Genomic DNA, 24,453 nt, shown 5'->3' on the forward strand with positions numbered 1-24,453 from the left:
TATTATATTGTTTTTTTAGCACAGTATTTAAATTTTATATTTAAGAAACTTTTGAGGGACTTTTCATCTAGCTAATAAGTGAGTTAATTTATAACAGAGGAACGTTGTGAAGAGTGGCACCATGGTGTTTTTAGAATCAGAGGGATATGAATTCAAATTATTCAATGATAATTTTTGAGATCCTACCACAGCCAGGTACATGGCTTTTACATTTTCTCTAGGAATTTCATTTTCATCATCTAAACAATAGATATAAAACATTGAACTAATGAAGTTTTTGAGAGCAGAACAAATCTTAAAGGCAAGACACAAAAAGGTGAAAACCTTTCCAAGTAACTTGACTATGTTCCAGAGCAAAACTCAATAATATTTATAGAAATACAAAAATATTCATCACTATTACCAGGCAAAATTAATAAGTTATGTCATCCAACCAAAGATTACCAGGCATACAAAGGGACAGGAAAAGATGAACTAGAATAAGACTAATCACTTGAAAGTGACCCGAAACTGGCACAGATGTTAGAATGAGAAGATAAGGAAGTCAAAATAGCTCTTATAATTGTACCACACACGTTAAAAAAAGTTATGTAGAAATATAGAAGTTACATAAAAGAATCAAATTTAACTTCTACAGATGAAAGCTACAGTTATTGAGATTAAAACAAAGCAAGAAACAAATCATTTGATAGGTTTTGTGTGTTTGAAACTTTGTTGTTTGAAAATTTGTTTCATTTGTTCTACCAGTCAGACCTGGTAGAAGAAACAGTGTTTCTGGGTAAGAGATGATGAAAATACCAGTCCTCCGGTTAGTTCACTGTCACTCTCAGAGAGCTTAAAAGATAACTCAGTGTGGTCGAACAGTAGCCCAGAGAATAAGTTGGAGGGGGTTATTGCTGGAAGTGACAAAAGTATGACATGGCTTCCACTTTGGTGGGGTTCTTCCGTTGTAAAAGAGGCAAGAATGAGGATGAACCCTAAACTCTTCCCATGCTGAAGCCACAGAGTGAACCCATCCCATGTTATTAGAGGCCACTGATATCAGAGGCAGAAGACCAGGATCATAACTGCTAATGGGCAGCTAATTGTGCTTGTAGTCAGAGGAGGGTCTCCCTCTTTCCCCCTTTTTCTTTTTAATTCTAAACTCAGGGTTATAATTAAACAAAACATGAATTTAGAGAAGAGCATGTGGGAAGCTTTTTGGCTATTTGGAGTTGTTGCTTTGAACAAATATCCCCCCAATAAAAATAATAACATAATAATAGTGGTACATGAAATGTCCATATAGTTACTTAAACGAATTCTTTAAAATTAGATGTAATTTTTGGTCTAGACTGCAAAAGCATTAAATTTCCCTTGTAGCAGTTACTGAAAAAAATTAAACATTTAAATTTTTTTACTTCATCAAGATTGAATTTCTCAATCAAACCACATATGATTAACCTGGTTTTCCAATGTATCTTTTATAAAAGAGACATAATCTGATAATAAACATGGCATTGTTTTCTAAATTATTTTTAATGACATACATGATAGAACATGAGAGAATCTTGGCCCATTTAGCAATCCCCATACTTTTATTTTAATGGAACATATAGTTTAGGTAGAAAATATAGCCTAGTGGATTTAAAAAGAATTATCTTTGGAAATGAAAAATAATGGAACTGAAAGATTATGTATAAATTAGAGACTATAAGGATTTGATTTATTGGAAGTACAGAGTCCTTAAATTGTGCTTCTGGTTAATAAACTGGCTTTAGACATTGGACAAAGGTCTGTAATTTCTTCTACTACGGTCTGATATTTCAAGAGCTACCAAGAAAACACTGCTGAATGGCTTTAGGTCTCAGAAGTTAAGACATAAGAGAAGTCAGATATCACCACTATGGTGGTAAATTCCCTCTATGCAAAACAATTTTAAAAAATTCCACTTCTCTCATTAGAATACCACAGTACAGAATTTCCGTGGTGGCGCAGTGGTTAAGAATCCGCCTGCCAAGGCAGGGGACATGGGTTCGAGCCCTAGTCCAGGAAGATCCCACATGCCCAGAGCAACTAAGCCCGTGTGCCATAACTACTGAGCCTGCATGGCACAACTACTGAAGCCCACGTGCCTAGAGCCCGTGCTCCTCAGCAAGCGAAGACACCGCAATGAGAAAGCCACACACCGCAATGAAGAGTAACCCCACTCGCCGCAACTAGAGAAAGCCCACGTGCAGCAATGAAGAACCAACGCAGCCAAAAATAAATAAAAATTAATTAATTAAAGAATAAAAAAGAATACCACAGTGCAACGTCATCATCTCCTCAAGAAAAAGTGCCATATAATTCTGTTCTCTGTCTTCAGTGTTACGCAGTAAGACAAGATTTGTTTTCTTCACGTCCCCCCTCCCTTTTTTTGGTCATTTCCCCCTCCTAGAAGAGAGCCTTAGCTTAGATGAGAAAAGAAAGTTTCTATTATCATAACACCAAATAAAGGCTATCAACATTTGCAAGAGAAATTTTGATTGTAGATGTTTAACTGAAAGATTAAAACATATTTCCGTAGGACCTTCAAGGTACCTGACCTCTCCCACAGCCTATCTTGCTGAGAAGATGAAAGGAGCCTATTGACTGCTAATCAAGCCTTGCAGAGTAAGAAGAAAGCTAAAAAAAAACCAAGGTCATGGTGAAGAGGAGAAAAGTTAGGGAGAACCTACAGAGATGCAGCTTTAAGCTGAAACCTGTATAGACTTTAAATGGAAAAGAGGAAAACACTATCCATGCTCTCCACTGTTCTCTATGTGTTTTGTATTGTAAAGTAGGCTTTTCTTCTAGTAACAGACCCACTTTCATGCTCTTCCAGATATTCAAGTCTACATAAATGAGGATTTATATACTTGTGGTCTTGTCTGAGATTACTGTACTGTGACATAACATATGGCTGTGCCTCCATCTAAGACTACCGTAGAAATTAGCCAAGAAATACTCCACCGTTTTTCTAAACTACCAGATTGTTGCTGAGGAAGGGGAGTGCTCACAGCTTTTGTAAACTGATGTAATGAATACTCTTTCAGCAGGGGAGTAACTTGAGAAAAGTAGTAATCTTGGCCTGGAAGCACTGGCCGAGTGTCAAGTTTGAGAATGCATGGTTTAACATGAATGCCTAGGTTAATACTTTCTAGTGAGTTTATTAGTTTCCCATAGGAAAATTTCACAAGCTGTTATCAGGCTATGAAGAGAGGGAAGAAGTCTGGGGAAGGTCATTTGTGTATCTGCATCATCCAAAATGGATGATAGAAGGGAAATTAGATTGTTTATGAAGACGGAGAAAAAGTCCCTGAATGATATGGCAATATTGATGGGGGCAATGCAGTTGATACAGTATTTGGCTCCAGCTACATTTGAAACAGGGCTTGAAACTAGTGAGAAGACAGCCAGTAGGTACGTGAGAAGAAGAATGCATTGTTTAGGAATTCATGATTCTCTGCCATTCTCAAATAATTCATTGAATAATTAATTGAGAGGATGGGTAAGGGAAATTGATTAAATAAGCTTTAGAGGAATTGATATAAATTATTTAGTGGACAGTGTATATTATGATCGATTTAAGAGATTTTCAAGGGTAATTTTGACTTTAGTCCCTTAAACAATATTTTCCACTGATTTTAGCACCTAATCAAATATCAGAGTAATATTTGACTCCTATTTATGGACAGATTTGAATATACAAAATCTTAAGTAAGCTAAGAATGGAAGGCAAGCTTAAAGAGAAGTTATAAGGTATGAATACAAATTTTTCCTCTCAATAAGCAGTGCAAAAAGAGAACTACAGCTGTAGAACCCTAGAGTTTGTAGAGCTTTTCAGTGTGATTGAGCCATCAGAGATCAATGTTTTATGGTACCATAGTAGGAAATCCTATATTATGATATCATAGTACCGAAGTTAGTAATCTTATTCAATTGTGATGGTATTTTAAAAGACTAAGAAAATTAGGATGTGTGTGTGTTTGTACTAAAGGAAGTTGAAGAAGAAACTATTAATCATTAATTTACTATATCCCAAATTCAGAATTCAGAAGTTGGCATGGTATAGATTCAGGAATTTTTTTGTCTGTGTTAGATTTAAGGAAGGAGTGAATATTATTTGATACCCATAGGAAGACCAAACCTAAAGAGAATATAAATACTTTTTTCTAGGGGGATTTTTTCTCCTTTGAAAAAATGCTTCAGGGTAACACTAGGGTCTAAACTCTTTGGGGACAGTGGCTATTGGTGAGAGTATTTGGAAGTGTAGGTATAGTTAAATAATAAACTTGATTCTTGGAGTTAAGGACTCTGAAAAAGCAAGAAAAGTTACTTCTCTAAGGGCAAGATCACCTTAAGGAAGTTAATTTGAAAATGTCATTTAACAGGTGTGAGTTTTGACACACTTCAGTGAATATGTGCACCATGTTGTTTATTGACAAGTGGAAAAGGAATTACTTATCTCATTAACAAGACCACTTCTTACCAATCTGAAAGAACTAAAGATATTTGGAGAGTTCAGATGGTATTATAATCGATTCATCCAAGATTACTCCTAGAGTGAAATAAGTGGATTGGCATTCAGCATCTATTTGATCTATAGTCATTTCCCTTTATTCGAGGTTTCATTTTCTGCTGTTTCAGTTACCCACGGTCAATCGAAGTCCAAAAGTATTAAATAGAAACTCCCAGAAATAAACAATTCATAAATTTCTGAGTAGTGTGATGAAATCTTGTATCATCCATCCACCCACCGGGGTATGGACCATCCCTTTGTCTGGCGTATCTCACCCTTTAGTCACTTAGTAGCCCTCTTCCTTATAGAACTGACTGTCTCAGTATCACAGTGCTTGTGTCCAAGTCACCCTTATCTTACTTAATAATGGCCCCAAAGCAAAAGAGGAGTGATGCTGGCAATTTGGATATGCCAAAGAGAAGCTGTAAAGTACTTTCTTTAGGTGAAAAGGTGAAAGTTCTTGGTTTAATAAGGAAAGAAAAAATCATTTGCTGAGGTTGCTAAGATCTATGGTAAGAATGAATCTTCTGTATGTGAAATTGTTAAGAAGGAAAAATAAATTCATGCTAGTTTTGCGGTCACACCTCAAATTGCAAAATTTATGGCCACAATGCATGATAAGTGCTTAGTTAAGATGGAAAAGGCATTAAATTTGTACAATAAGATATTTTGAGAGAGGAAGGGACCACATTCACATAACTTTTATTATAGCATATTGCTATAATTTTTACATTTTATTATTAGTTATTGTTAACCTCTTACTGTGCCTATCTTATAAATTTTATCATAGGTATGTAAGTATAGGAAAAAAACACAGTATATATAGGATTCGGTGCTATCTGCTGTTTCATGCAACCACTGGGGTCTTGGAATGTATACCCTGAGGATAAGGGTGCTACTGCATTTTCTAGTATACCTTCCTAAGGCAGAGGATAGAAGTTAAGAAAAAAAAATCCCAAACCCTCTTTCAGCTTGGGATCTTTATATAAAAGAAATTCCACAAACTCAGTGAATTTATGTGAGACTTGGAATTTGAAAATAAGGAAAGGCAGTTATCCTGGTGCTTTAGCTTTTGTGGCCAGCAAGCATCACTGTGGAGACATAAGTATTCATCTGTAGCATCATTTCTGTGTACTTAACTCCCTAGGTAGTAAGCACAATAGCTGTTTTTCTTTGTGAGTTTAGATGGAAAATCTATAGACTCTATGTACATTTAATGAAAATTATGAAGCAGTAACAATTGTTACAATCACACGGGTCAAGAAATGGAACATTGGCAACAACCAAGAATCCCCTCCATGCCTTGCATCATCACAAAACCCTCCCATAGCACAAACAATAACCACTTACCTAACTGTTATGTTAACCCATTCATTGTTTTTCTTTGTAGATTTATTACTTATGTGCACATTCCTGTAATACTGTTGATAGATATTTGTGTTGTTTTCTATTTATGGCTGTCATGAACAATGTTGAACAAGATACATGTTTATATATGTATCCTAGTACACAGGAGAACACATTTCTCTAGGGAGTGAACTACTGGGTTATAGGGAAGTTTCAGGAATGAGATGCTGAGTCACAGAGAATATATGTCCTTAAACCACAAGATAATGACAAGTGGTCAAATCAACTTACACTTCCAACAGTGGTGGTGACATATTTAAATTCCTTGACAGTAGTTGTTATCATTTATTTTAATATTTCCTATCTAATCTGTGTGTAGTGGTACCTCATTATGGTGTGAATTTTAGTTTTCATGATTACTAGTGAAAATATAAATATTTTACAATTTTAAATATAGTTATTGGCTTTTGGGATTTGCTGTTTTTTGAAGGGTCTATTGAATTTTTGGCCTACTTTTCTATTGGGTTATTTGCCTTTTTATTCTTGTTTTTAAGAGTTTATTTCATTTTTTAATTGAAGTATAGTTGATTTACAATATTATATTACTTTCAGATGTAGAACATAGTGATTCAATATTTTTATAGATTATACTCCATTTAAAGTTATTATAAAATATTGGCCATATTTCCTGAACTGTAAATATATCTTTGTAGCTGATTTATTTTACACATTTTATACCTCTTTATCCCCTACCCCTATCTTGCTCCTTCCTCCTTCTCTTTCCCCACTGGTAACCACTAGTCTGTTCCCTATAACTGTGAGTCTATTTCAGTTTTGTTATATTCATTCATTTTATTTTTTAGATTCCACATATAAATGATAACATACAGTATTTGTCCTTCTCTGTCTGACTTATTTCACTAATCATAATACCCTCCATGTCCATCCATGTTGTTGCAAATGGCAGAATTTCTCTCTTTTTCATGGCTGAGTAATATTTCTGTGTGTGTGTGTGTGTATCACACCACATGTTATTTATTCATTTGGCTGTTAGCAGGCACTTAGGTTTCTTCCATATCTTGGTTATTGTAAATAATGTACATAATGCTGCTGTGAACATTGGGTGCATTCATCTTTTTGGATTAGTATTTTCGTTTTCTTTGGATATATACCCAGGAGTGGAATTGCTGGATCTTATGGTAGTTCTAATTTTAGTTTTTGAGAAACCTTCATACTGTTTTCCATAGTGGCTGCACCAATTCATATTCCTACCAGCAGTGCACTAGGGTTCCCTTTTCTCCACATCCTTGTCAACATTTGTTATTTGTAGTCTTTTTGATGATAGCCATTCTGACAGGTATGAAGTGATATCTCATGGTGGTTTTGATTTGTATTTCTTTGTTGATTAGTGATGTGCATCTTTTCATGTGCCTATTGGCCACGTGTATGTATTCTTTGGAAACATGTCTATTCAGGTCTTCTGCCCATTTTTCATTGTTTTTTGTAAATATTGAGTTTTATGGGATGTTCATATATTTTAGATATTAACCCCTTATAGGTCATATCATTTGCAAATATTTTCTGCCATTTAGCAGGTTGTCTTTTCATTTTGTCAGTGGTTTCCTTTTCAGTGCAAAAGCTTTTAAGTTTATTTAGGTCCCATTTGTTTATTTTTGCTTTGGTTTCCTTTGTCTTAGGAGACAGATCCAAAATAATATTGCTATTATTTATGTCAGAGTGTTTTGCCTATGTTTTCTTCAAGGAGTTTTATGGTTTCTGATCTTGTATTTAGGTCTTTAATCCATTTTGATTTTATTTGTGTATATGATGTGAGAAAGTGTTCTAATTTAATTGTTTCACAAGTAGCTGTCCAGTTTTCCCATCACCACTTATTGAACAGACCTTTTTCCTATTGAACATTCTTGCCTCCTTTGTCTTAGATTAATTGACCATAAGTGTATATAGGTTTATTTCTGGTCTCTCTATTCTGTTCCATATGTCTGTTTTGGTGTCAGTACCATACTGTTTTGATTACTGTAGGTTTGTACTATAGTCTGAAGTCAGGGCGTGGGATACCTCCAGCTTTATTCTTTTTAAGTTCTTTTCACGTTTTGAATTGTAGTCTCTCTATTGGTTTTATATGTTGCAATGATCTTTTCAAACTCTGTGGCATGACCTCTCTTTTAACTATCTTTGTGTTTTCTTTTGTTGGAAAATATTTCTTAATTTAATGTGGGTAAATACATCAATCTTTTCCTTTAAAGCTTATAATTTTTTCCATCTTTCTACTTTGTGGCTTAAAGATAGCCTCCTATATTGTCTTTTAAAATATATTTGGTACCATTTCACATATAGGTCATTAATCCATCTGGAAATAATTTTGTTTACAATATGATACAATTTCAAGTATTTTTTCTTTATGGATACCCTAGTGCTCAGCATTTTTTAATCGAAAAGTTTGTTATGTCTTTGTTGAGGTGCTGTGATACCTCTGTTATACAGAGGTGTCATATGTATGTGTGTGTGTGTGTGTACATATATATACATATGATTTTGTTTTAATAATATATGTTTTGGTTTGTTTTTCTGTGTCTCTATTAAGTCTTCTTTTGGTTCATTTGTTTGTCTCTGTATCAAAACTGCACCCTCTTTGTTACTATAGCTTTATAAGAACACTAAATATTCAGTAGAACAACTTTTCCCACATTTATATTATTCTTCCAGTGTGTGGTGGGCTTTTGTAATCTGTATAAATTTTTAAAGAAGTTTTTCAGGTCCAAAACAAAATCTTTGGCATTTTCACTTAGATTTTGCTTACTCTATAACTTAATCTTTAGAGACTTAACATCTTTTCACTATTAAGATATCCAACTTATAAACACAAAATATATCTCTATTCATTTCTGATTTCTTCAAGGTCTTTGAAAAGCTGTCTGTAAAGGCTTTGTATATCTTATTGGATTTATTGCTACTTCAGCTTTTTGGTGCTATCTAAAAGGATTTCTTTCTTTTTACTATCACTTTCTGTTTGATGCTATTATATAAAAACAGAATTTATTTTTATTGATTTTTATCTAGAAATCTTAAGAAGCTCTCTTACAAATCCTAGCAATTTCCTGTACATTATTTTGTATTTTCTCTGTACACAACCATATCATATATAAATAGAACAAGTTGTGTGTTTTCTTTTCTAATCCTTAGACATTTTAGTTCTTTTTCTTGACTTTCTCCACTGGCTAAACTCTCAAGTACAATACTGAATAGAGTGGTGACAGGGGGCATCCTTGTCTTCTTCCTGATCTTTAAATCTTTCATCATCTCACCTGTATCTATAATGTTACTCTATGGTCGATTGCTAATTTTCATTTAATAAAGTTTGTTTCTACTTTGATAAGATTAGTTGCAGGTTTTTGTAAAATCATACATGACTGGTGAAATTATAAGAAACTTTTGATTTAATTTTTTTGTATGTTTAGTTTTATTAATTTTGTTGTGTAAAATAATTTTGGTTGTCTGTCATGAAATTAGCTTTTTATATTGGACTCAGTTTGCTTATATTATATTTATCATCTGTTTTCCTGGGTAAGGTCACCTCTAATTATGCTTTCTTATACTACCCTTTCCTGTCTTGAAATGAAGAATATATTCAAAAGTACTTGAATAGTGTTCCCTCTTTCTATTCTCAAAGAGTTTGTGTACTACTGGAATTCTTCCTTTCTTTAGAACACACTAGTGAAAAATCTTGGATTTCAGCTTTCTTCATGGTGAGAGTAGTGAGTGCTGATTCAATGTCTGTAATGTATAAATGTATGTATAAATTTCTATTTCTGTTTGAATCTATTTTGATGTTATATTTTTCTAGGGGACTGTGACTTTTATAAAATTTAAAATTTATTTGAAAACACTTTGTTCATTTTTTCCTTTGTAAAGTCTGTAACATGTATGTGATATATGACCCTTTTACCTTTCTGATATTGGTTTCTTGCGCTTTCTATCTTTTTTTATTCTTTTTTGGTCTTGAGAAGCCTCTCAAGTAGATAGCCATTTTTATTAGTATTTTCAAAGAGCCAAGTGTTAGCTTTTGAATTTGTGTTGTTTATTTTCTATGTCATTAATTTCTGCTCTTGCATTTATTATTTACTTCTTCCACTTTCTTTGGGTATGTCTCTTGAAGAGAGCACATAGTTCCATGTAATTTTATGCAATCTGACACTTATTTTATTTTCATTTGGAGCAGCCAATCCATTTGCATTAAATGTAGTTACTAATTTGGTTTAAATCTTCCTTTTTTTCCTACTTGTCTAAATTCTTTCATATTTTTCTTTTTCTTCTGGAATCATGAAATATTTATAACAGTCTACTTTTACTCTATTAAGTTTGAAACTGTAAGCTCTATTTTATTATTTAATGACAATTTCTGTCAGAATTTACTAAATATTTAGAGCTGAAAAAAAAAAAAAACCTTGCTGGGAACCTGTAAATCAATACTTGTAATCTGTGTCACACACACACACACACAGAGACACACACACATATTTGAAAGGAAACTTATTAGAAATTAATTAGCTAAGTTTGCAACATAAGAATTAAATAGATTGTGCCATAGAAGAAGAGATAATTAATAAAACAAGTAGGACAAACAGAAAACAAACTTTAGACGGTATCAATAATCTCCAACTTGTAGGAGGACTCACACTTCACACTATTTAAAAAAATAGTGGTAGGACATTAAAATGGTGTCACTCAATTGAAAACAATCTAAGCAGTTCCTCCAACAATTAAACATGAAATTACCATATGACCCAGCAATTCTACTCCTAGATGTATACCCAAGAGAAATGAAAACATATGTTCACACCAATTGAAGAAGAATGTTTATAGCAACATTTTTCATAGTAGCAAACAAGTGGAAACAGCCAAAATGTCCATCAGCTGATAAATGGATGAACAGAATTGGTATGTCCATACAATGAAATATTACTTGGTTATAAAAAGGAATGAAATACTGATGCATGCTATCACTTAGATGAACCTTCAAAATATTATGCTAAGTAAAAAAGTCAGTCACAAAAGACCTTATATTGTATGATTCTCTTTCTATGAAATGTCCAGAATAGTGAAATCTACAGAGACAGAAGATAGATTAGTGGTTGCTTAGAGCTTGTGGCAAGTAGGGTGGGAATATAGGGAGGTGATGCCTAAAGAATATTAGATTTGTTTTTTGAAGTGATAAAAATGTTCAAAATTGACTGTAATGATGGTTGCACTTATATGAGAATATACTCAAAATCACTGAAATATATAAATAGGTGAATTCTATGGTATGTGAATTATATGTCAGTAAAAAATGGGATCTAAATAGACAATAGAGAGGATCAGTAAACTTCAATTTTGTTTCTTTGAAAATATAAAGAATGGTATTTTTTTATGTTCATAGAAGAGGAAGGCACAAACAAAACTATGAAAGAAAAGGGGTTTTATTTACATATATTTGGAGTTTTACTAATTATAGGAATAAAGTAAAGAGTATTATGCCATTAATATGAAAATTTATAAAAAATTGAATTAAAAAATAAAATTAGCACAATTGTCTTAAGAGGAAATAGATAAACATAGTATACTAACAACTTTTACATGAATAGGATAGTCTGGTCAAATGTCTACAAATCAGCAAACAAAAACACCAGGACCAGACATTTTAAAAGTGACTTTGCAAATCCTTCAGGGCTCAAATTAACCTTGATCTTATATAAAATTTTTCAGAGAGTGAAACAAGAGGGTATACTCACTTTTTCAATGTACAATAGCCAAACCAAAACAAATAAATAAATAAAATATACAACACATCCATTTATAGAAATCAATAAAACTATTCCAAATAAAATATTAACACAAGATTAATTTATATGTACCGAAGCAAAAGCCAGTGGAAAATATATGTGAAAACAAAAAAAGAGGTGGAAAATGTCTGCATACAAAATATAAGAAAATCTGTAATCTCTGAACTTGCTGGATGACTGACGTACAAAAACCAATAAGAATTTAAAATATTAGCAACAACCAGTAAGAAAATGTACTATTAGTAAATACTATTCCATTAATACTTTTACTATTAAGTAAAAATATCATTCACAATAAAACAATAAATATCAGGTATTTGAGAATAAATATAATGTGAGTCAAATATTCATAGAGAAAATGAAGCTTTCTTAAAGGATGTAAAAAATTAAATGGAACACTTTGTAATATTCTTTGAAAACATGAATCAATATCTTATAATTGACCATGGCAATAACTTGTGTATGCATTGCTATTACAATGAAAATTGCAATAGATATTTTCATAAGCCATGACAAGCTAAATCTAAAGTTTATATGGGAGAGAAGTGTATTAGGCAGAGTTCTCCAGAGAAACAGAAGCAGAGCCAATAGGACATGTGTATGTGCAAAAAATCTGCAGGGCAGGGCAACAGGCTGGAGACCCAGGGAAGAGCTGATATTGCAGTGTGAGTCCAAAGGCAGTCTGCTGGCAGAATTCCCTCTTTTTGAGGGGCCGTCAGCCTTTTTTCTATTAAGACTTTCAACTGATTGGGTTAAATGTTAATCTCATCTAAAAAATTTCTTCACACAAATATCATGAATAATGTTTGACCAAATGTCTGGTTACCGTGTCTTAGCCAAGGTGACCATTAGGTATAAGTTGGGAGTTGAAAGTAGCCAAAAATTTTTGAAGAAGATGTGTAAACATTAAGAAACATGAAGAAAGGGCAACCTATGCTACCTGATATAAACACTTAAAGTCATATTAATTAAAACAGTGTGGTACTGGCACAGCAAAGGTATAGACAAACAAAATTGAACAGAATATAGGGCCCAGGAACATAGATAGATTAAAAAAAAGACTAATGTGGTAACATTACAGATTTGTGGAGAAAGGATGAACCTTTTAATAAATGGTGTTGAGATTATTGGAAATTCATATGGACAAAGGGTTAGACCCCTATCTTAAAGAAATGAGAAAATAAATTCCAGTTCAAATCAAAAATTAAATATGAAAGAAAAAACATTAATACTTTAAAAGCAAAATATGGATATAGCTTTATGAAATCAGGTTAGGGAAAGGTTTCTTAAAGACAACATTTAAACAATCACAAAGTATGAAGAAAAGCTGAACAGATTATTTGACATTAATATTGAAACATTTCGACAGCAGTATAGACAAATGGACAAATAAAAACACAAAAGAATAAATCTGGGTGGCCACGAAAATTATAATAGAAAGGTCAGCCTCTCTATCATTAAGGAAGTTCTTATTTATCTACATTAAAAGCTAGGTGCATTGGAATTTTAATGTAGTGCTGTTTATAATAAGGTGGATGTTACCTAAATTCCCTTCTTAAAGGTAATTGATAAATAAATTATGGTTTGTTCTCAAAAGTAATATTATACAATAGGTAAATTGAATGAAATGTTTTTGTGTGTATTAACATGGGTGGATCATAATAACATAATGTGGATTTAAAAAATAAATTGCAGTTACAAAAAGAGTATGTAGGTTTACAAATATATGAACTGAAGGGATGGGTGTGTGTGTGTTTGTGTATGTATGTGAGAGAGCGAGAGACAGTGTGTTCATGAGTTTTTGTGTGTGTTAAATAAGAATATATATGTAGTCAGATATGGCAACATGAACATAGATTTACATATCTTTTGGTTAGAGATCTCTCTAATGATTGGGGATGATCTGAAGCGAAATGCAGGAATCAGATCTTTGGAAATATGGTCAGGCTCCACGTGAAGTTTTGAAAATTTACCACTTTAAATAAACATTTTCTTCTCTGAGTCTGTTAAGATTTATTGCAAGTTCGATCTAATGAGCTGTATAGTAGAATGAACTTTTCAAAGTATGCTTGGTGAGGGATAGATTTCAGATCATTGATTGTTCCCTTAAAGACTAAGGCTATTTGGTGAGGAGGCTCCAAAACAAGGATTTTGTCGATATATAAATCTGTTTTCTTGAAGAGCTAATTATTTGTAGTTATGGCAGTATAATTTACTGAAGCTTTAATTTGTGTTTATTTTCCCCAATAACTCTATTACCACCACTTCAAGATGGTAGTTAACATTTGCTGTTAATTACTTCAGGGGAGATTTGTGTTAGGGTGAAAAGCTGGTGTTTCCTGGAATTGACCGATTTTCCTTTGTTCTTTGAAAAGCACAAATACTTTGAAAGAATAATGTTAGGTGAGAGAGAGAGAGAGAGGAAACAGAGGAGAGCCATTGAGACTCCAAAGGAAGAGGGATAGATGTCCCTGAGGCTAGAGAGAGGGACATATCTTCATGTAGCAGAAAACTTAAACACTCACTATGGCAATGTGAAAATAGGGCATGTCTCCAGATATACAGAAAGATTTCTGAAACAGTGGTTATGCACTTCAATGCAAGTAATATGGGTTCAGGCACCAACTTTCCTGTTATTCCAGTTTATCAGTGAAGCAGTAGAGTCAGCAGATTTAAAGCCACCATGAAAGTTCAACAAGATATATCTTTTGTTTAAGGCCCAAATACAGAGCCTCTACCACACTTTCTAGGGTTATTTTAAGCCTCTAGAATGTTCATGTGACCTAATGAAAGAAATGGATTCTTGACTGATGACAAACTGGTAGAGTTTCTTCTTTGCCTGATGGGATGAGGGCTTACATTATTATTAAATTTGAAATAAAAGAAGTAAATAAATGAGCCTCTTCTTGACCAATCACTTGAAATTCACTTTAATGAGAATACCAATATGGTGTTGTAGAATAACAAAATCTCATGCAAAAAGGGAGCCTAGAGATCACTCCATCCAGCCTACCATTTTGTAAATAAGGAACCTGAAATTGATCAAATGTGGACAACTTGCCCGAACTTAATATTCTGGTAATTAATCAAGCTGCGATTCAAACTCAGGTCTTTGGATTCCAGGTCTAGTTTATTTTTCCCATTATATTAGGCTTTGTTTAAATAAATATAATTTTAAAAGTACATGATACCTTTACTCACTGTGGGACAGTATTCCAACATGAAGGTTTTATTTCTATTTGCCTTTCCTTGAACCTAGGACAGTTGAGGACGACACACACACACACACACACACCACTCAGTAAATCTTCATTGTTGGACTATCAATCCATTGGTATTTTAGCATTTCCTTCAGAGATATGATGCATCCTAAGAAGGTATATTTTCAAATAGCGTATTTCAGATGAATTATCTAAATGTGTGGGGGTTAGTTCCTGAAAATCTATTTCTCAGTTAATTGCTAGTTAATGATTTTCTATTTTTACCACCTTAATCTGCTATCCTTTACCTGGGCTCTTATAAAGGGCCTTCTAAAGTTTCTTCTTGAATCCTTGTTTGCTTGTCTATAGGAAACTCCCCATAGATAATCTTTGTGTGTGTGTGTGTGTGTGTGTGTGTGTGTGTGTGTGTGGTACGCAGGCCTCTCACTGCTGTGGCCTCTCCTGTTGCGGATCACAGGCTCCGGATGCACAGGCTCAGTGGCCATGGCTCGTGGGCCCAGCCGCTCCGCAGCATGTGAGATCTTCCCGGACCGGGGGACGAACCCGTGTCCCCTGCATCGGCAGGTGGACTCTCAACCACTGCGCCACCAGGGAAGCAGCCCCCAATAGATAATCTTACAAAAATAAATTAGATCATTTTTCTCCCATGTTTAAGCCTCCAAACCCAACTCTGCATTGCACTATCCTATTGTAATTGAATAAAATCAATATTTCTCACCATTGACTAAAAAGCTTACATGATATGGCATCTCCCAAATACTCCTTTGTTTGGTCTGCTATGACAAAAATACCATAGACTGTCTTCTTCTGTCTTATATCACTTATATATGGAATCTAAAAAAGCCAAAGTCATAAAAGCAAAGAGTAGAATGGTGGTTTCCAGGGCTGGGGGTGGGGAAATTGGAAAAATGTTGGTCAAATGATATAAACTTGCAACTGGTATTGATAGATAAATAAGCCCTGGAGATTTAATGCACAGCATAGTGATTACAGTCAACAATACTGTACTATAAACTTCAAAGTTGCTAAGAGACTAGATCATAATTATTCTCACCACAAAAAAATGATAATTGCGTGACATGATAGAGGTGTTAGCTAATGCTACTGGTGGTAATCATACTGCAATATACAAATGTATCAAACCAACAAGTGTACACCTTGCACTTACATAATGTTATATTTCAACTATATCTCAATAAAAAATACTATAGGCTGGGTGGCTTAAACACAAATATTTGTTTCTTATAATTCTGAAGTAGTATTTCCCCTAAATACTCCTTCACTATTGAGTTGTAAGATCATCTTACATATCCTGGATGCCAGTCTATGTTATGTATATATCTATATCTATATCTATATCTATATCTCATGAATATTTTCTCTAATCTGTGGCTTGCCCTTTCATTTTCTAATGGTGTCTTTAAAATTGCAGAAATTTAAAATTTTAATGTAGTTATAATTTTTTTTATAATTATCAAAATGCTATTTTTAAAATTCTGAGGTAACGTGTTTTTAATTATAAATTGAAAAGCAGATAGTATAGGTATGTGATTTTGTATCTCATGCAGAATTTGGCAGTCTGGTAGCTTGTGAATATTTTCTATTTGTACTATTATTGCATGTATGAATTTATTTACGATAAATATACTTATGTGATACATAGAGAATATTTAAATTGTCAGGATTTGCTATTTCCCCATAACCTTTCTCCTCTCAATACTCTGAGGACTTGAAATGTTTCCTTTCTTAGTTGGTACAAGGCCTTTGTTGAGGTGGGGGGTGGACGGGAGAAAGATACAAAGAATGTAAAGAATACAAATAATAGCCCAGGTTATTCTCTATGAGGAAGAATGAAAGAGGGCAGAGGGGTAAGAAGGATAGGGAACAATAAAGGAAGGGTGAGGACAGGAGAGAAGAGGTAAAAGGAAAGAGCAGTCACTATCAGGAATGGGATTTAGGAAAGGGAGTGTGTAAAAAATCGTTCGGAATCCTAGCTGTGTGCTGCCTCCATCTTTAAAACAAATCAACATGATCTTCAGTGCTTTCTGGAGGTTGGTTTCTGTTTGTGTGCATTATCATACCTAGGCTGTGATATATTTGACATCCTAAATTTTCATGGAGTTTATTTCCCACTCTGACATCTATGTATCTTACTGACACAACTTGAGTACTTCCTACTTTTTCTCATGTCCAATCACCATAAACTCATCAATACAAGGGACTATCATAATGCTTTTGTGATATCCAGATGACTAATCTCCCTATGGACTATAATATTATAGACATCGGGAGACATGGCATAGCACTCTGGTAAGACAGAGTTTGAGTGTACTTCTGTGTCTGTCAGATAGAAGTAAACTGCTCCATTATCTTTGCTGTTTGATGTGGAGACAACTATTCGCCAGATCAATAGCTGTATATCAGGAGTTAGAGATGTTTTGATTTGTTCCAGGAAAAAAAGGCCCATAAAATCCAGCAGCTTTGATTAGAATTAGTACCTCATTATCTTATGATAATCAACAATCATTGTCCATGACTTATTTGCCTTTTTTACAGGCCAAACAGATTATTTAAATGGGGCAGGTGATGGAGATTACCATCTGCATGGTTATTTTAGTCTCTGCAAATTCCCCAGATATGTGCTATTGCTATTTTTTGGTATTGTTTTCATGTAGGGACAGTTCCAGGAGCTTCCACTTGGCCCTTCCTATGTATTTTTTTCCAGTTGTGGCAAAATATGCATGACATAAAAGTTACCATCTTAACCATGTTTAGGTGTACCATTTAGTGGCATTAAGTACATTCACGTTGTTGTGCAACCATCATTACCATTCATCTCCCGGACTTTTTTCATCTTCCCAAACTGAAACTCTGTACCCATTAAACAACACCTCTCCATTCATCACTGCACCCAGACCCTGGCAATCACCATTCTATTATCTGTCTATATAAATTTGACTACTCTAGTACCTCATATGACTGGAATCACAGTATTTGTGTTTTCGGTTCTGGCTTATTTCATTTAGCATAATGAATTCAAAGTTCATCCGTATCGTAGTGTGTGTCAGAATTTTTTTACCTTTTAAGGGTCATTAATATTCCATTGTATGTATATACTACATTTTGTTTATCCATTCCTCTGTTGATGGACATTTAGGTTGTTTCCATTTTTTGGCTATTGTGAATAGTGCTGCTAAGAACATGAAATTACAAACATCTGTTCAAGTCCCTGCTTTTAATTCCTTTGGATATATACTCTGAAGTAGAATAGCTAGATCGTATGGTAATTCTGTTTAATTTTTTGAGGAACTGCAATGGAGAAGGGTTCAGATTTCTACACATCCATGCGAATACTTATTATTTATTATTGTATTTAATAATAGCTATCCTAATGGGTGTCAGGCAGTAGCCGTTCTTAATAGCACTTACCTTGTTTGAGAGTTCTGTCATTTTCCAAGTATGTGTACTCCAAAAATATATTCAGATATGGGGAAATATAGAGTAGGTCACTGCACAGGATTTCTAGTGAGGTGAACTTGTGTCAAAATTTCAATTATCACATGGCTTCCTTAAGCCCTATTATGACCTGAAGACCACAGTGATGTTTTGGAACCTCAGGTGTGTAAATTTATCTTAATAATCTCTGAAAAATTCTGAGTTTTCCACTTTTCTTTCTAAACATTCCCCCTGGAAAATTGTAAACCCCTTTGAGGTAGACCTGGAGAAAAAAAAATCACACTCTATACTTTTGACAGTGTTGCAGCAAAGTTTCTGAAGCTGTTGTAGCCACCTGATCTCTGGTTTAGGTCTGGGCGAGGCTGTAATTTTCATTCCTGGAAAATCAATGCAGGTTTCTGCTCATTGTGCTTGAATTTTATTTTCATTTATACACTTCAAGCCTGCTCATCAATGTAATCCCCAGTGTAAATGTGATTAATCTGTTACTGCTGGAAGTCATTTTGGGTGAAAATAGTGCCACTCTGCCCTGCTGACCTTTATGATAATTGCACTCACCTTGTTTCTCATATTAAATGCTACCACTTAACCTCTGCTACTCTGTAACCCCATATTCCTGTTAAAAGCACGGGGACCATTTCATTGGTGCTATCCCGCATTGTCATCATTAGCCCCCAGAAGACAGATGCCACAGAGGTTTTCAAGGATGCTTGTATTTCTCTCATCAAAGAATGTCTTAATGTCTTGAAGAAGAATGTTATCGATGACCTCTCTGGGGGCATAACTGTGGGATAGTTGAGTGGGTTTTACATAATTAATCCACTCCAACATTCTCATTTAAGTACATGGATTCCTTTGTCTACATTCTGTCAGATAAATTATGGCATCTTGCCCTCTTTGAATGTTGCTGACTATTGAATCTATGTTTCAGTCAGCCAAACAAGCCAACGATTAGAGCCAATTCCATCAGCTAGAGCTAATACTTTGAATCTCAGGTATGTTCTTTATAATAAATTCAACCCCTTCCAACTTTATATTCCATCTTTCTCAGTCTAGCACTTATAAAACATATGCCAGGGCTTCCCTGGTGGCACAGTGCTTGAGAGTCCACCTGCCGATGCAGGGGACACGGGTTCGTGCCCCGGTCCAGGAGGACCCCACGTGCCACGGAGTGGCTGGGCCCGTGAGCCATGGCCACTGAGACTGCGTGTCTGGAGCCTGTGCTCCACAACGGGAGAGGCCACAAAAGTGAGAGCCCCACGTACTGCAAAACAACAAACAAAAAAACCCAACAAACCATATGCCACACACACATTCTACAGGTTTCTGCTGATACACATTAGCAGGATATAGCATTTCTTTTGATGTATATGCTAACTCCTACCAGGGTGGACATTATACTTGCCTCCTGGGGCCTGGTGGAATCTGACTGTAGTTATTAGGATGCAGTAAGTGCTGATGTGGTTGGGTCTTGAGAAAAGTAGAAATTTCCTGGAAAACTAACCTATTTAGATGAGGTCTTTAGACATATGTTAAGTAAGGGAAGGTTAGTTTCCTCAAATGGGGAGGAAGAAGGGTGGCTTCCTTTGGCGAGGAAATGACAGGAAGATTTGGGTTAAAAATTTTCGTATTAATCTGAGTCTGCCTACCTGCACTTATCCTAAATACTCAATATATCCTTATCTTAATACCCAACTCTTCCTGATCAATGTCCTGATATTAATCTGTGAGACTTAGCACAGATGTACGTTGAACTTGCATTTTAATTCTGCAACTCACACTTTTAGATTTGAAACTTGATCCTCAGCCATGTCTGCTGTGTGGCTATAAGACATGAGAAAATTTTAAGGCCCTCAGTGTGGCTCTCTGTGTCTTCCCATGCCTCGATCTGAGAGTTTAAACACCTAACACCTTTTAACATTAAGTGTAAACATTTTCATTTTGTAAGCTCTCTGGTGCTATAAGAAGCAGCTAATGGTCCCTGTGGTGCTTGTAGTTATTACTGCTGTAATAGACAAAATCAGCTGCCGCTTGAGATGTAAAAGTATTGTCTTCAACTGGCAATATGTTCAAAGCAAATATTGCTGGTAATTTATTTATTGCTTCCACTACTCGGAAGAAGCACTTGTCTTTGCATTGGCAATGGAGTCACTACTACATTCAAGCTCAAAACCTTATTCCAGAGTCCCATCTTGAGCATCTTTTTCCTGGGATTACTCATGCAGGACAGGAAATCTGCTTCAGGAAGTTTAGAAAGTAGATTTTAATAAAAGGAGCTTGTTTCAAAAGTTATAAAATCTGGAGTCAAATGAAATAGGAAGGCAACCTAGAGTTTGGAAAGACTGAATCCCCTAAGCAGAACTCTAATGAATGTAGAGACTGCTGGTGGGTGCTGGGGACATGGAGGGAGAAGCCCTTGAGCAGGAATTGGACGCATGAGGGAGACGAAGCCTCAGTTGTATGTACAACTCAAAGAAAGAGGGCATTCTGGGTTCTCCCCTATCCCCTTCTTCCAAACTCTCACCAGTCCTTCCTTTACTCAAAATTAATTGGAAGCTAGTTGCCAGTGAATCCTGGGAAACCGAGTTTTCAGGAGTCAGTCCTCTAAAATAAAAATCAGAGGTGGAAAAAGAGAAATAGTCTTTAAAAATTATTCACACAAATATGCCATCCCTTTACAATAACTTCTCACATTCCAGTTCACTTGTTCAAATACCCCACCACTATGATAGTACTTTGACGCAAGTCTGTTTACCCCCTTGCTTTCTCCTGATACTGCCTTTGTATCTCTCCTTACTCTCTTACATTCCAATGTCCATTATCTAATAGTGTGTTTGTCCCTGGCCCTGTTCCAGTGTCTTCTAATTATGCTGGATCAACCCAAACCATTGCTTTCTCTTTTCTTGATCTCCAGCTTTCAAAGTCTTCCCAAGTAAAGTGTATAATAGTTTAGATGGTTTCCTTTATAAATTCATGATCACTAACCTAAAAGGTCCTTTAATATTGCCCTTTAATTCTGCTACATTAATCTGGACCCATCATTTCCCACTCTTTACAGTTTGTTCTCTCTTTCTGCACTATTCTTTGTTTTTTTAAAAAAAAATCTTTATTGGAGTATAATTGCTTTACGATGTTGTGTTAGTTTCTGCTGTATAACAAAGTGATTCAGCTATTGCACTATTCTTAAATGGCATGTCCCCACCATTTGCTATAATATCAGGAGATAATCTCTTTTAATTCACAGAAAAGAAAAGAAAAAACATTAGGAGAACTTTCCTGTTAATTAACATAATAGAGTTACTACATCTGCTGCCATCTTTATCTCCTTTGGTAATTTAACAGAACAGAAGCTCTATTCCTACTAAACCCAATTCCCTTACTCCTGATTTGGATTGCATCACCATGCACACTCTAAGGATCCTTATTTTGTTCAATACCTTCTCTAATCTGGATATTTTCCACTATCTTTTTTAAACATTCTAAAATCTTCCAAATTGGGAAAAATAATAAAGAAGAATAAAGCAAAAAAGAAAAGCAAAACCAAACTCACCTTTCTCCACCTGACTTCTATTACTAATTACCACACTATCTCTTCTTCAAAGGCACAGTTTTTAAAATAATTCTTGAAAATGTTTTTCTATATCGTGGCAATTGTGAATAAGGCTTCAATGAACATGAGAGTGCAATCTTTTTGAGATCCTGATTTCAGTTCTCTTATACATATATATACACCACACACACACACATATATCTACATATATATATCTACATATATCCATTCAGAAGTGGGATTGCTAAATCATATGATAGTTCTATTTTTAATTTTTCGAGAAGCCTCCATACTGTTTTCCATAGTGACTATATACCATTTTGTATTCCCACCAACAGTGTACAAGAGATCCAATTTCTCCATATTCTCCCCAGTACTTGTTACCTCTGTATTTTTGAAAGTAAGCATGCTAACAGGGGTGAGGTGATATCTCTTTGTGATTTTGATTTGCATTGCCCTGATGATTAGCGATGCTGAGTACCTTTTCATATACATTTTGGCCATTCATATGTGTTCTTTGGAAAATGTATATTCAAGTTCTTTGCCCATTTCTTAATCGAGTTATTTGGTTTATTTGCTACTTAGTTGTGGGAATTCCTTATAAATTTTGGATATTTACCCCTTACCAGATATATGATTTTCAAATATTTTCTCCCATTCCATTGGTTATCTTTCCATTCTGTTGGTTGTTTCCTTTGTTGTGCAGGAGCTTTTTATTTTGATGTAGTTCTACTTGTCTATTTTTGCTTCTGTGGTCTGTGCTTTTGGTGTCATAGCCAATAAATCATTGCCAAGATCAATGTCAAGAAGCTTTTCCCAAAATGTCCATCGACAGATGAATGGTTCAAAACATGTAGTATATATTTACAATGGAATATTTTCAACTTTAAAAGAAGAAGGTGGTTCTACCATTGTGGCAACAGGGATGAACCTGGAGGACAATATGCTAAGTAATTAAGCCAGTCACAGAAGGACACATACTGCATAATTCCATTTATATGAGGTATCTAAAATAATCAGACTTCATGGAAGCAGAGAATAGAATGTTGGTTGCCAGGAGCTGGGGAAAGGGAGAAATGGGGAGCTGTTGTTCAACAGGTATGAATTTTCAGTTATACAAGATGAGTAAATTCAAGAAATCTGCTGTACAAATAGTGTCTGTAGTTAACAATAGTGTTAAGCACTTAAAATTAGTTAAGAGGGTCAATTTCATGTTAAGTGTTCTTACCACACACAGAAAAAATGGGACACAAGGAAGCTTTTGGAGGAGACAAATATGTCTATTACCTTGATTGTGTTAATTGTCTCATGGGTTTATGCATATGTCCAAACTCATCAAATAGTATACATTAAACATGTGCCATTTTTGTGCATCAGTTGTACCTCCATAAAGCTGTTTAAAAATGTTTATCTATATTTGATATCTTCACTTTATTACTTCCTTCTCATGCTTCAACCCACTCCCAATAGAATCCATCTTTTATTACTCCAATAAAAAGGTACTTCATAAGTTATTTCCAAATCCATGGATGCGATGTGAAAATTTTATCTCCTACTTACTTGAACTGTAAGTAGGATTTGCTTCTGTCTTTGAGACTTGATTTTCCTTGACCCAAAAACTCTTCTGGTTTTCCTTTAAGCTCTGCGGCAGTTCATTCTCTATCTTCTTTGCAGGTACGTATCCTTCTCCTCAGACATTAAATGTTGAAATTCTTCAAAATTCAGTTCTAGGCCATTATGTCCTCTCACTCTAGAACTCATAATATGATTTCACAGAAACACACAGCTTCAGTTACCAACTCCATAAAGTTTGGACATTTGTGTACCTGAGACCTCTAATCTGAATTCTGTAAATCCAGTTGCTTATTTAACATCTAAATCTGTTCATTTAAAATATACATAAAGCTAAATACTCATGGTCTCCCTAAACTGCCGAATCTCTCCTCCTTTATTTTCATTTGTCTTAGTGTGTAGTGACATCATTCACCCAGTTGTATAAACCAGGCACCTAACAATAATCCTTGAGTTCAACCTCTCGCATCAGCCACTATATCCTATCCATTATCAATCTTATCCATTTTATCTCCTAGATACTTCCTTAATCTATCTAATGTCCTCTATCTACTCATCGTTGCAGGTGGTAAATTAATGCATGAATATAAATTTCCCTGATTGCTTTGCTTGGTACCTATAGTTTTTATGGCAGAAAAATTTATATAAAAAAAATCCGGGGTTCCCTGGTGGCGCAGTGGTTGAGAATCTGCCTGCCAATGCAGGGGACAGGGGTTCGAGCCCTGGTCTGGGAAGATCCCACATGCTGCGGAGCAACTAGGTCCGTGAGCCACAATTACTGAGCCTGCGCATCTGGAGCCTGTGCTCTGCAACAACAGCGGCCGCAACAGTGAGAGGCCTGCACACCGTGATGAAGAGTGGGCCCCACCTGCCACAACTAGAGAAAGCCCTCGCACGGAAACGAAGACCCAACACAGCCATAAATAAATAAATTAATAAATTAAA

At 34.9% G+C, this 24,453-nt stretch overlaps 1 protein-coding gene across 1 annotated transcript in view; it reads right to left on the minus strand.

Moving 5' to 3' along the window:
- Positions 1-19,045, minus strand: part of LOC309797422 (E3 ubiquitin-protein ligase RLIM-like) — a gene marked incomplete at both ends in the record, with an annotated part of 119,174 nt that extends 100,129 nt beyond the window's left edge. The window contains 1 exon segment of the mRNA XM_082645964.1: positions 18,977-19,045. Coding sequence (XP_082502090.1) covers positions 18,977-19,045 — 69 coding nt within the window.
- Positions 19,046-24,453: the final 5,408 nt, after the last annotated feature.

The sequence above is a fragment of the Mesoplodon mirus genome (assembly GCF_964341445.2).
Source record: "Mesoplodon mirus genome assembly, contig: HAP1_SCAFFOLD_521, whole genome shotgun sequence".
NCBI classification, from domain to species: domain Eukaryota; kingdom Metazoa; phylum Chordata; class Mammalia; order Artiodactyla; family Ziphiidae; genus Mesoplodon; species Mesoplodon mirus.